The sequence below is a fragment of the Hyperolius riggenbachi genome, chromosome 3 (genome assembly GCF_040937935.1).
Source record: "Hyperolius riggenbachi isolate aHypRig1 chromosome 3, aHypRig1.pri, whole genome shotgun sequence".
Lineage (NCBI taxonomy): Eukaryota > Metazoa > Chordata > Amphibia > Anura > Hyperoliidae > Hyperolius > Hyperolius riggenbachi.
The window spans coordinates 315,042,559-315,056,906 of NC_090648.1; the positions used below are offsets into that span (position 1 = coordinate 315,042,559).

A 14,348-nucleotide genomic window follows, 5' to 3' on the forward strand; every position below is an offset into this window, starting at 1 on the left:
TAAGAAGGCGAAAAACCCCATCGCCTAGGTGTAGCTGGAGGTACTACCCTAGGCGATCCAGTCTTACCTCTAAAGAATAAGCGTTTACTTCTCCCGTGTTCTATAACTTGGGAGGATCAAGTCCATTCCACCCAGGCCTTTTTAGACTCGGGTTCTGCAGTTAATGTTATGGCATATGACTTTGCCATTAAGCTTGGTTTTCCTCTCCTTCCTATGGGACGTCAGATTTTAGTGACTGCAATGGATGATTCACCATTGCAAGGGAAATTACCACTCAGGGCTGGTGCACACCGAGCGGCTTGTTCAGCGTTTCTGCAGCAGCTTGCGGCTGCGGATACGCTTTGTCAATGTATCTCAATGGGGTGGTTCGCACCACAGCGGAAGGCGTTTTGCAGAAACGCATACTCCCGGGGTGAGGCATTTTTTGGATTGTGGATGCGTTTCTGCCTCAATGTTAAGTATAGGAAAAACGCAAACCGCTCTGAAAAACGGCAGTTCAGAGCGGTTTTGCAGGCGTTTTTGTTACAGAAGCTGTTCAGTAACAGCTTTACTGTAACAATATCGGAAATCTACTACACCAAAAACGCTTCACAAAACCGCAAAATGCTAGCTGAAACGCTACAGAAAAATAAGAAAAAGCGTTTCAAAATTTGCTAGCATTTTGCGGATCTGCTAGAGGTTTTTGGTGTGCACCAGGCCTATCTCAGACTCCGTAATTACTGTGTCAGTTGGGGTTGTTGCATAAAGAACAGATACAGTTTTTGATTTTGGAGATGTCCACCTCCACAGTGATTCTCGGTATGCATTGGCTTAGAAAACATTCCCCTCAGATTGACTGGGGTTCCAGACAATTGTTAGCCTGGTCCTCATACTGTCATCATCATTGTTTGAAGAAAGTCACAGTGGGGGCTACCGAGATCCAAGTGGAGGGGTTACCGTCTCACTCCTCTGGTTCCACTGATAGTGAGGCCCAGGGAGACTGGGCAACCATGCTGAGCCCATTTCAGCAGGAAGTCCCTAAAGGGAAACCAGATGGAGTTCTATTTGTACCCCTCCAGTTCAGATTTAAGATTCTTCATGTATTTCATTCCCATAAGAATGCAGGTCATCCTGGTGTTGCCCGTACGTAGGAGTTATTGGACAGATGTGTTTGGTGGCCCTGTGTCTGACTGTAAGGACTTTGTGGGGAGCTGTTCCGTTTGTGCCAGGAGCAAACCCTCCAGACAAGCTCCCGTTGGCATCTTACAGTCACTACCTGTGCCAGAACAGCCATGGACACACTTGTCCATGGACTTTATAGGGGAACTACCTATATGGGTGGTAGTCGATAGGTTTAGTAAGATGGCCCATTTCCTTCCTTTGGACGGACTCCCCTCTGCTCCAGAACTGGCAGAGCTCTTCATTCACCACATTTTTCGTTTACATGGTATCCCTGAAAATGTGGTGTCAGATAGGGGAGTCCAGTTCGTCTCCAAATTCTGGAGGGCCTTTTGTAATCATCTGGGCATGAACCTATCATTCTCCTCCGGCTACCACCCACAGACGAATGGCCAAACAGAAAGGGTTAACCAGTCCCTAGAACAGTTTCTGAGATGTTATGTGGCTGACGCCCAGACTGAGTGGGCCAAATTCTTGCTGTTTGCAGAATTTGCCCATAATAATTTGAAGAGTTCTTCCTCAGGGTTCTCTCCGTTTCAGATTGTGATGGGGAGATCTACTAAGTTTTCTTCTTTGCCTGTGGTGGCATCTCCTTTCCCAGCACTGGAGGAGTGGCAGGAAACCTTGAAAGAGATCTGGGCTCTGGTTCAGAAAAATCTCAAGTAGGCTTTTGTGACCCAGAAAAAACAGGCTGACAGGAGACGTTTGGGAGAGTGAGACTTTGCTCTGGGGGACCTGGTGTTGGTGTCTACTCGACATTTTACCCTGAAGCAGCCCTCTGCTAAATTGGGTCCTAGATATATAGGCCTATACCCTGTCTCCAAGAGAATCAATAAGGTCACATATGCTGTTTCACTTCTGACCGGTTGGAAAGGTGTTAAGACATTTTATGTGTCATTGTTAAAACCCGCAGTACATGTGGATTCCTCTCCCCCCCCCCTGTGGTGATTGATGGGGAACCTGAGTATGAGATAGAGCAGATTTTGGATTCTCGGTTTGTGCGCAACTCTGTACAATACCTGGTTCATTGGAGGGGGTATGGGCCTGAGGAGAGATCTTGGGTCCTTAGTCATCGTATGCATGCGGAAGAACTTAGAGAAGAGTTCCATAGGTTGCATCCTGACAGACCTGGTGGCCCGTGTCCGGAGTCCACGCCTCAAGGGGGGGGGGGGGGGGGCTGCGGCTGCGGGCACGCCGGGTGTCTCCGCAGCTGCCTCGGGTCCCTGTCCAGAGGTGTTTTCCGTTCCGTCGGCGTCGAGCACGCCGAGGACGGAATTGTCATTTACACAGAGGGTTGCTGTATCGCGCGGCCGAGCGCGTAGACAGGACCTTTATGCTGGGAGGAGGCGCGTCAGCTGACCCGCTGGTCGGCTGACGTCAGAGGGGACTCACACTGCTCTGGATTGGTTGATTATTGGTGGGCGTGGCTGTGAGGTCTCCTCTGCTTCTTAAGCCTTCTCTGCTCACTCGCAACCTGTCTGCGGTTGCGAATACATACGTGTTAGCGCTCAGACCTTAGACTAGTATCCGGTGTGCTTTGATCTGGGAGGAAACCAGGGATTTCACACAAGACTAGGATTAATATTATTACTGTATATTTGATACTCTGTGTATGACTCTGGCTATCTCTGACTCTGCTCTTGCTTATTGATTCTGTACCTCTGCCCATCTGATCTAGTTGCTGAAACACTGCCTGAATACTTACTACTCTCTTGCTTACTGATTCTGTACTGTATCTGTCTCTCAGTTACCGAACCCAGCCTGTCTGACCTCTCTACTCACCAGTGGGCCCTTGCCACTGGTGAGGTGTTCTAACAGTTCCCACCAGCTCCTCTGGTGAGGTTCTGCCAAACTAGTCAGTTACTGTGTTCTAACAGTACCCACCAGCTCCTCTGGTGAGGTTCTGCAACTAGTCAGTAACTGTTCTAATAGTACCCACCAGCTCCTCTGGAGAGGTTCTGCCAAACTAGTCAGTAACTTTGTTCTAATAGTACCCACCAGCTCCTCTGGAGCGGTTCTACCAAACTAGTCAGTTACTGTGTTCTAATAGTACCCACCAGCTCCTCTGGTGAGGTTCTGCCAAACTAGCCAGTTACTGTGTTCTAATAGTTCCCACCAGCTCCTCTGGTGAGGTTCTATCTATCCGATACTGTGTTCTAATAGTGCCCACCAGCTCCTCTGGTGAGGCCTAGTTATTCTACTCTGTTACTGTTGCACCAAGCACTATACACTATTGCATTATCCTGTTAGCTATACTTGCATTATTGGTGATTCTGCAGATCACCATATAATCAGGTATAGTGTCTGTATTATTGGTGATTCTGCAGATCACACATAATCAGACATCTGTGTTGCTACACCGATTGTTACAGCTACGTTGTGATCGTGCAAACCTCAATTTCCATTTGCCCATTCATGCCTTAGCCCTCGGGAAAGGAATGCAATTGTACCAAGAGTTGTGCAAGCTAGCGATTGCGTTTGAGGGAAAAACGCAAGTGGAAAATTAGTAAACAATGAGCACCGCAATTTACATGTAAATAACAGTGCTCTTGTGATTGGCAAAACAGCTGCGATCCGGTTTTTGAAGCGTATCGCAGCTAGCGGAAAAGGGCCCTAGAACCCTCATGTGGGCTACATTAAAGGGAATCCGAGCACCTCTCATGGGCATGTCTTTAAGCCTCCGACCAGTACTGCAAAGTACTTAAAGATGCATACCTGTAGCTTGTGCTCTCCTCTTTCATTTGATTCCTGAAACCTTCTACACCAAATAGTTTTCATTCGATTTCAATTTAAAAATCGCGGCTGCCACCTTGGCTCTGTTATAACTTCCGGGTCATCCCTGTCTTCTCTGTTAGAGAAATGCATCACTGAATAAAACAGGAAGAGGAAGTGACACGCATGGCCATTGCAAGAGGCTTCTCCAGAGGGGTCATAGCACAACTTTGTTGAAAGTCGTCTGGCTTAAAGGCATGCCCATGAGAGCTGCTCGGAGTGCCTTTAAACTATAGTAAAAGTTGCTGAAATGTTAAATAGTGATGATACAATTGAGAACAATTGTAAAATAAGTTCAAACAAACTTTATTTTTCAAAAACCTTCTCACAGTAGGCCCCTGCATACAACTAAAATAGTACAACTTCTAATTCAGTGGCCTTTCAGCAACCCTCATTATGGTCTGATATGCCAGATAAAGATGGAGATCTTGTGCCATCATACATCAACTTTTTATTCCACTTCAGTTCTCCTGCTGTTCCATCAATGTTAGCTTTTTTAATTTAAATGACAGGCCTATAGATTCCACAGGCTACCCCTAAATATCAAGTGGTACTTGTTTACATTACCTCATTGCTGTTATCTCTACCTCTTATAAGTAGCACTGACAGTGTGCAGCTTCCTTCTCCACAACCCAAGCAGGTGCCTACTCAAACAGTCCTGTCAATACAGCTGGCAGAACACAGACAGCAAGATTTATTTTTTTCCCCACAAAGCGAAGCCACACTGCAGTGTATTTTATAATATGATTAAAGACCTATTCCAGAAATATTTTTTTTCCCAGGTTACCTCTCACACACTCAGTGGCGTAGCTAAGGAGCGGTGGGCCCCGATGCAAGCTTTACATTACAAAATACATGTAAACGCATACCAATAAGAAGTGCATTTCTTCCAAAGTAAAGTAAAATGACTCATAAATTACTTTATTCTTATGTTGCCGTCACTTACAGTAGGTAGTAGAAATCTGACAGAACTGACAGGTTTTGGACTAGCCCATCTCTTCATGGGGGGTTCTCAGGGTTTTCTTTATTTTCAAAAGCACTTAGTGAATGTCAGTTACTCAGTGCAACTGTCAAAAAAGTGTACAGTGAGCAGGGAGGCTGGCCAGCATCTTTGTATAAATCATTTTCAGGAATGGGCTTTAAAAAGAATAAAGGCCATGCTGAGAATCCCCCATGAAGAGATGGGCTAGTTGAAAACCAGTCAGTTCTGTCAGGTTTCTACTACCAACTGTAAGTGACAGCAACATAGGAGAAAAGTTATTTATAGCTCATTTTACTCTGGAAGAAATCAACTGCTTATTTGTATTTGTTTACATTTATTTAAAAATTTACATTTTTTGAAAATTAAACGGTTAAAATGTGGCAAAACCGTTAGGTTTTGGACTAATCCATCACCTCATGGGGATTCTATGGATTTTCTTTGTTTACTAAAGCATTTCCTGAATGGCAGTTTAACTGTAAGATACCAGCAAGCCTCCCGTCTCACTTACACAAAATTTTGTCAGACTTCACAACTGCCATTTAGGAAATACTTTTGAAAACAAATAAAACTCTGAGAATCCTCCATTAGGTGATGGACTAATCCAAAACATGTCAGTTCTGTCAGATTTTAACTGCTTACTTTTTTTTTCGCTGGAGTGGTTGTTTAAGCGAACACTGAACCCTTCACCTTCATCCCTTCCCCCAAACTCACCTACAGTGATTCCAACAACATGACCCCATCATCAGGCTGGGCAGCTAGAATCCTTGAAGCCACTTCAACTCCATCTTCATCTGCGCTGTCCAAACGCCAACCCCTTCCACAATCCCCCACACCATGGGCACACAGTGCATGGCAATTTTACCTGTATTAATAGTGTGCATTCTGCACATGGTGCAATTCAAGTTACCTAGGTAACACGAGTTGCCCTATGTGCACAATACGCTATGTCAGTTGCGTAAATACTGTGCAAATACATGAGGAATGTATTGTCTGTGCTTTGAGACCTATGGGATAAAAGTGCTTTACAAATGTTTTGTTGTTGTCTATAGTACCACACTAAAGAAGATGCTGGTGCATTATAAATATTAATATTAATACTGTGACGTTCCAGTTGACAATCAGCATCTTGTTATTGTAGCGATCACTGTACCACTTGTAATATAGCAGACTTTCCCCAGTCACATGGCAGTAAAAATATGTTTGGGGTATTGTTGCTGATACTCACGTTTGTATGTGAATGCTACAGTGCATTAGTGTATTATATCACAGTTTTTCTTAATGGTAAATAACTCTCTAAAGCTAGCAACAATTTATGGTATTTAGCCCAAACTGAATAAATGATCATTATTTTCCTAACCAAAAGTCGATAGGGAAATGTTGATAGTTTTAACACCTTTCGCCACTTGATATCGTTCGGATTTCAGGAGAAATCAGATTTATCCACTTAACGACCAGCCAACACCAATAGGCGGCGGCTGGTCACAGTGGTGTTTCCATGGAAACTGTTTCCTGTCAGTTCATGGAGGGAGTCTCTGTGAACAGCCTGCGAGCCTCCGATCGCGTCTCGCAGGCGAAATGTAACCCCCCCCCCCCCCCCGGGGAAGAAATCCCTGGTGTTTACGTCGCACGGCGCTGCTGTCATAGCAGCGCCGCAAAGGTGATCCGGTATCTGATAGGCTGAAGCCTATCTAATAGGCTGAAGCCTATCAGAGGCGGTACAGGAGGGGTCGCTGTCCTGTACCGCCTATTCTGAGGAGGAGAGGGAGGGAAGGAGAGGGAGCGGGGAATAGCGCTGCGGAGGGGGGCTTTGAGGAGCCCCCCTCCCCCGCTAGGCACAGCAAGCCGGCGGCGATCAGACCCCCCCAGTAGGACGTCCCCCTAGTGGGGAAAAAAGGGGGGAAGTCTGATTGCCCTGCCTGCCACACGTTCTGTGCTGGTGGCTGAAGAGCCCACCCAGCACAGATCACTGAAAATTCCTGAGGTCCTTAAAGAGGAACTGTTGTAAAAATCTCAAAATTTAAAACGCATACAAATAAAAAGAACATTTCTTACTGAGTAAAATGAGCCATATATTACCTTTCTCCTATGTTGTTGTCACTTACAGTAGGTAGTAGAAATCTGACATTACCGACAGGTTTTGAGCTAGTCCATCGGAGGATTTTCAGCAGGGCCTTTATTCTTTATAAATACATACCCTGAAACATCTTTATACAAAGATGCTGGACAGCCTCCATGCTCACTGCACACTATTTTGGCAGTTGGACGGAGCAACTGCCATTCATTAACTGCTTTTAAAAATAAAGAAAACCCTGAGGACCTCCCTATGAGAAGATGGGCTAGTCCAAAATCTGTCGGTAATGTCAGATTTCTTCTACCTACTGTAAGTGATAGCAACATAGGAGAAAAGTGAATGCAGTACAAAACCATGTTGCCACCAATAATCTGCCACTTCATGCCGTATGTAATCCTGGGAAACATTCTAGTTTACTTACCTGGAGTGTCTTTAAGTAATCCCGAGGCTTAAAGGACAACTGTAGTGAGAGGGATATGGAGGCTGCCATATTTATCTCCTTTAAAGGGAAGATGCGAGCTTAAAAAATAGACAAGATCTACTTACCTGGGGCTTCTTTCAGCCCCTGGCAGCCTATCTGTCCCTCGCTGCAGCTCCGCTCCCAGCCGGTGTCCCCTCTGTTGCAGATGCCAACCGGCATCTTCTGCACCTGCACAAGTGCGCGGCCGCACCACTAGCAACCGCGTTCACTTAGCCTGGAGTGTTCTGCGCAGGCACAGAAGTACTGCACCTGCGCAGAACGCTCCTGGCCATGGGAGCGCCACCATGCGGCAGGTGCAGAAGATGCCAACCTGGCTAGGTCGGCATCTGCAATGGAGGGGACCCGGGACACCAGCTGGGAGTGGAGCTGCCGCGAGGGACAGATAGGCTGCAAGGAGCTGGAGGAAGCCCCAGGTAAGTAGATTTTGGTTGTTTTTTCAGCTCGGACCTTCCCTTTAACCTGAAAATGAATGAAGGAGGCACTCAACCGGCGCCAGTTGAGTGCCTCCTTCATTCGTTTTCTGGTTTCCTGTATGTGGAGGTGGTGACCCACAGGAGTATTGTGCACCGGCGGACCAGGCTGTAGCCCTGGGTGAGTGACAGTGCTGGGGTCATTTGTTTCTGGCTTCCATTTAACCTCCCTGGAGTTCAATATCCCAGGATTTCTGTGCAAAAAGTCATCCAAATAATTTTTATAACTTTTTTTCCCCCCTGTAACTTGCCAAAATGTGTCAAGCAAGGGTCTAGTTATACAGCGCAGGAGAGTATTGACGTGTATGCACATCAGTACTGTTCACAGCATGTTTTGTATTGACATGTATAACCGTCAATACCGCTAGGGAGGTGTTAAAGAAGAACTGCACTAAAAATAATGTAATAAAAAATTGCTTAATTTTTACAGTGTTTGCCCATTGTAAAATCTTTCCTCTTCCTGATTTACATTCTGACATTTATCACATGGTGACATTTTTACTGCTGGCAGGTGATGTCAGTGGAAGGAGATGCTGCTTGCTATTTTGGCAGTTGGAAACAGCTGTAAACCACTGTTATTCCCCAAAATGCAATGAGGTTCACAGACAGGAAACTGTCAGGACCATCTTCCTGACATCACACTGTGTGTGTGTGTGTGTGTGTGTGTGTGTGTGTGTGTGTGTGTGTGTGTGGGGGGGGGGGGGGTCACCCCAATATCAGCCATACAGAGCCCCCTGATGATCTGTTTGAGAAAAGGAATAGATTTCTCATGGGAAAGGGGGTATCAGCTACTGATTGGGATGAAGTTCAATTCTTGGTTACGGTTTCTCTGTAAAGGACCACTATCGCTAAAAAAGTAGGCAGTTAAAATCTGACAGAACCGACAGGCTTTGGGCCAGTCCATCTCCTCATAGGCAATTCTCTGGGTTTTCTTTTTATTCAACAGCATTTCCTGAACAGCAGTTTAACTGCCAAAATAGCAAGATACCAGCCGGCCTCCCTACTGCCTTGCACACTATTTTGTCAGTTAGACTTTGCAACTGCTGTTCAGGAAATGCTGTTGAAAACAAAGAAAACCCTGAGAATACCCCATGAAGAGATGGACTGGCCCAAAACCTTTCGGTTCTGTCAGATTTTAACTGCCTACTTTTTTTGCGATAGTGGCCCTTTAAGCAATATCAGTTGGATGGCTATGCTGCTAATCCTCTGCCTCTAATACTTTTAGCCATAGATCCTGAAGCACCATGCAGCAGATCAGGTGTTTCTGACATCATCAGTGAGAGAGGTCCGGGGCCCCTGGCCATCGTGCGAACTAATCGTGTGTTTTTAAACGTTTTCTTTCAGCTCTAGGACATGGCGGACAGGTGAGCGGTTAGGGAGGGACACCCGTGGGAGGGATGCCTGCACGGGGCGGTCCTGCTAGCGACGCAATCTTGCGATGGTGTCCAACTGAAGCCTCCCACCTGAATGCTAATGGCTGCTAGATGTGGTATGGCAGGTAAAGGGTGTATGACAGTGCATCCTGATTGGCTGACGAGCACCTGCTGACCACTTAAATGTATCTGGATGCATGTACTGCTGTGTTCTATTGCTTGTGTGTGTTGAATTTAGCATTCAGTGTGGAGGCAGTGTTGGTGGGTTTTCTGGATGTGAGAGGTCCAGGCCCACCTGCACTCCCCTCCAGGTATCGCATGTTGGCCTTGGGGCCCCGGCCAGTGAGAGAGGTCCGGGGCCCCTGGCCATCGTGCAAACCAATTGTGTGTTTTTAAACGTTTTCTTTCAGCTCTAGGACATGGCGGACAGGTGAGCGGTTAGGGAGGGACCCCCGTGGGAGGGATGCCTGCACGGGGCGGTCCTGCTAGCGACGCAATCTTGCGATGGCATCCAACTGAAGCCTCCCACCTGAATGCTAATGGCTGCTAGATGTGGTATGGCAGGTAAAGGGTGTATGACAGTGCATCCTGATTGGCTGACAAGCACCTGCTGACCACTTAAATGTAGCTGGATGCATGTACTGCTGTGTTCTATTGCTTGTGTGTGTTGAATTTAGCATTCAGTATGGAGGCAGTGTTGGTGGGTTTTCTGGATGTGAGAGGTCCAGAGCCTGGGTGTGAGAGGCCAGGCCCACCTGCACTCCCCTCCAGGTATCGCATGTTGGCCTTGGGGCCCCGGCCAGTGAGAGAGGTCCGGGGCCCCTGGCCATCGTGCGAACCAATCGTGTTTTTTTTTGTTTCTGACATCATTGTCAGATCTTACCAGATTAGCTGTATGCGTGATTCTGATGTTAACCTATTTGGCTGTAGTAGTGTCTGAATAACATGGCTGCCAGGCAACTTTGTATTGTTTAAAAAGGAATTAAATATAGCAGTCTCCATATTCTTTTCACTCCAACATAATATTCAATAAAACTTGTTTTACTACTTTTTATTACCCATACAGTTATATTTGCTTTTGTGCACAAGTAATATCAACCGTTCACAAATTACAAGTTCCCACAGTACAGTTCATCTGCTCTGAAAGCTGGCATTGTAATTTATTGCATAGGTGCTGTATTTATATATTATAATATATCCATAGAGAAGAATGTGTCTTCTGTGTACACTTTTTTTTTTCGTTTGTGTTCAGCTGAAGAACTGCTAGCAATGTTTACTAATATTGGCAGATAAGGAAACAAACAAGAGTTGGGCGGGGAAATGCTGCCTTTACTTTCACTTGTTTGCCGTCAGAATCACACTGTGGTGCGATTCTGGGTGACATGCTGCAGATTTCTGCAGCCTGCTCCCGAATCCCTAGCCCTGCGTGGCATGGATGCTAAACGATCTGGATGCATGCCAGCATCACTTCAAGTGCCAGTCTGTGTCCTGCAAGAGTAGTGTTCAGTTGCTCCTTCTCCCCATTCGTATACCATGTGGCTGCTGCGTATGGCACTGTTGCGTGTGTGAAGTTACCCATGTGCTATGCGCGGTTGCGAAGTAGCCACGTGGAATGTGAATAGGGAAGGAGCAGCTGAACATTTGTGGCGGCTGGACAGATACGTGTTTAATGCACAGGCAAATTAACATTTAGGGAGACAGCAGCATTGGTGGCGTCACAAGGCCAATTCCCAAAAGCTTTCAGGCTAAAATCGATTAGGAATCAACCTGCGGTGTATGGGCAGGCAACAGATCTCTCTCTGATCAGATTTGATCAGAGAGAGATCTGTCTCTTTGTCGATCTGAATCGTTTAATGTCTGTCTCTATCATTTTAACTGGACAAAAGATTCAATTCAGCTCTCTGAAATTTCTGATTGCTGTAGAGCAGGGGTTTCAAACTCAAATACAAAGTGGGCCAAATATTGAGCTCTGGGACCAAGATGCGGGCTGACCTCAATGTCTAGTGGCCACTTCCCTCCCTTATACAGTTCCCTGGTGTCTAATAGCCCCCCCTCCATCCCCCATACAGTTTCCTGATGTTTAATGGTCCTCCCTCCCTCATCTATACAATTCCCTAATGTTTAGTGGCCAACCCTCCCCTATAGTTTCCTGGTGTCTAGTGGGTTCCCTCCCTCTCCTATACAGTTCCCTGGTATCTAGTGCTCTCCCCCTCCCCATATGGCTTCACTGGTGATCTAGGGCTTACCCTCAAATATACGGTAGCTTCTCTGGTGGTCTAGAATGGTCCAAAAATAATGCAAATTGGGGAAACCACGTGAGGGCCAAATTTGATGGCTCCGAGGGCCAGTTTAGGCCCACGGGCCAGGGTTTGACATGTATGCTGTAAAGCAAACTACAAGCATTTAGTAGAACAAGGCTTTCATCTCTACCCAGAACACACTTATAAAATAATATCACATTCACATTGCTTTATTATATTACTTCACCAGCAGAAGTATCATTCAGCAGAAATATAATGGGATAGTCATGCAAGTAGATACCTTGCTGCCTAGTGAATATGTGCTGCTATACAGCAGGAGCCCATTATTCCCTACAGTAAGCGACAATATAGTGCACAGGAAGCAGCTGACAGCAGCACTTTGAAAGGAATACCATCAAGACGTCGTGGTGGGGACGCATTAATAAAGTGTGGCGGCTGATGGGAGTGCCCATTCTATAGGCATGAATGAAAATCTGAGGGTAGTGAAGGCAAGCTCAGCCTACGTGTATGTGTGTGTGTGCAGCGCTGCTGTGGTAATGGTAAGCATACAGATATTGCTGTGCTGTGGACATTGCAGTGCTGCCTGTCACCGCGCACCTCCTCCAGGCTCCAGCAGAATGTGTGCCCGGCAGGAACGAACTCTATCAGCAGACAGCCAGCCAATCCGCGCAGCTCCTCCCCCTCCCTCTGTGCAGAGTGAAGTTGTGTCTCCGCCCCCTGACACTCTGTCCCGCCCATTCTCTGTGTGCCTCTATCAACGTGCACTTGTTCCTCCTACTCCAGTGCCTTCCGTGCGCTGCTGCAGCCCCTCCTGCTGCTGTTGCCTGCCCGAGCCTTCTCCCCTGAGACACGGAGCACACCGGGCTACAGCACTATTACCTGCCGGCCCTCTCTGACCACTGCTGCCCAGCCTCTCCTAGTCGAGTCCGAAGTGATATGTGCCAAAGGTGCAGGAAGCCCTGAAGCAGAGCTGTGCATCTGGGAACATGCCTGGCTGGAAGAAGACTATCCCCATCTGCCTGCAAGCCGAGCAGGAGCGAGGTAAAAGTGCATGCTGGGTTGGAGGGAGGGCAGCTCTGGGGACATCAGCTGGAACAAGTGCCTGCCTGCAACTGGAACTGGAAGCTGACACTCAGCTACCCCTCAGCAATCACTGCCAGAGTGCTCAGGTGTGAGTCTGTGCTTTTGCAGCACCATCATTTTTTGTACATAGCTACTGCAGACTGGGGTGCTTCATGAGTGTTGTTGCTTGGCAAGTTGTCCTGACATCAGGTTCACAGATGACAGCAGTGAAGTGAGCTGATGAAACGCAGGCACAGGTGTGAAGATGGTGCCTTATCTCTGGCATCTTCCTGTCAGGCTGGTAAATCCCCAAAGCACCTAATAAGTGAGCTCTTTGCAGTGCTCAGGTGTATAAGTGCAGGTTCAGAGCACAGTGATGCCTTCTGTTTCCATTGTACTGCTCTGTGTGTTGTATGCAAGGTAACTGATATATGATGTCATGCTGCTGTCATCTGTTCATTATAGAGAAGAGCTTAAAATCTGGCTTCATATTCATTTTTTTTCTCTACCGGTACCAGAATCCGCAGGGGCTAAATTGGAGCTTTACACAGGGCTAATCAGGTTTGTAAAAGTAATGATTAATTGACAGCTTCATAACCTGCCAGATAGTTTATGTAATTAGACCTGCGGAAAGTTCATCAGCCACCGCTAATTGTAATTAATGTAGATCAAAAAATAGCCAAGTCATATTTTGGATAACATCTTTATACTGTATTATTAAAAGGGAAATAAACATGATCCTAAGGAATTAAGGCCAAAGCAAGCATGCTTTCCTGGGGTTCATAATCATGGATTAGGTACACAGGTGTAATTGTATAATATCACAAAGCATGCAAGAATTACCTGGAGAAAGTTTGCCCCCTAAGTTTTGGGTAGGGAGGAATCTCAACACTGTGCTAACCAGGTGGCTACTCCATTAAGTAATATAACTAGTGTTGTCGCTGAAACATAAACACCTGTACAATAATTTAGCTTAATACATTATGTGAAAGAGAGCTTCAGGTGTTCTTGCTACATGGCATCTTTCTGCATTTTAACCTTCTGTATACATAACGAAAAACCTTATAGTTCCTCCCATCATTACCAAACACACATTCTGCTGTTTACTGTTATCAGTTATACCCTCTGATCAGCCCACAACTGTCTCTTGAAGAAGTGAACTCTGATTCACAAAACATGTCAAGCTGAAGTATCACACAGTTTGGGTGTTTATGTATCTGTATTAGCTCTCTAGGTGAGGAGATTTCATGCTTTCTTGATGACCATGTTTTTGTTTTTTTTTGGTTTTTTTTGTATAAATGTAATTTAATTTAATTTTGAAGGTTTTATTGTTAAGGTCTATAAACTATTTTTGTGCTCCTTAAAGTCCCATTTATTTTTTTTAAATGTATATATTTAGCTAGTTTTTGACTTTTTGTAGTTCTTAATCACATTATAATACATATTAATACAAACAATATTTCTTCCTGTGTTTGCAAGCTGATGAGAGTTTTTATGTACATACTGTTATATGTTGGTAGAGCTGGGTGCCAATGAAGTGTTAGAAGTTTAGTGCTTTAGGTCAAGGAAACCTTTTAGCTTTCTCCTTTTCATAGTTGCTTTGCTTATCTGCCAAACTTATTGAATTAACTACCAAATGTGCACATTTAAGTATGGTCCAGACTAGTACATGGCTTGTTTAAAAACTTTGAATAAGCGGAAGGTTTTTTGCTAACATT

At 45.7% G+C, this 14,348-nt stretch overlaps 1 protein-coding gene across 1 annotated transcript in view; it reads left to right on the top strand.

Annotated features, from left to right (window-relative positions):
* The first annotated feature begins 12,363 nt into the window (after positions 1-12,363).
* The window catches only part of GRIP1 (glutamate receptor interacting protein 1), a 799,607-nt gene continuing 797,622 nt past the window's right edge, over positions 12,364-14,348 (top strand). Inside the window, exon 1 of the mRNA XM_068276727.1 lies at positions 12,364-12,609. Coding sequence (XP_068132828.1) covers positions 12,555-12,609 — 55 coding nt within the window. The 5' untranslated portion in view covers positions 12,364-12,554. The remainder of the gene's footprint in view (positions 12,610-14,348) is intronic.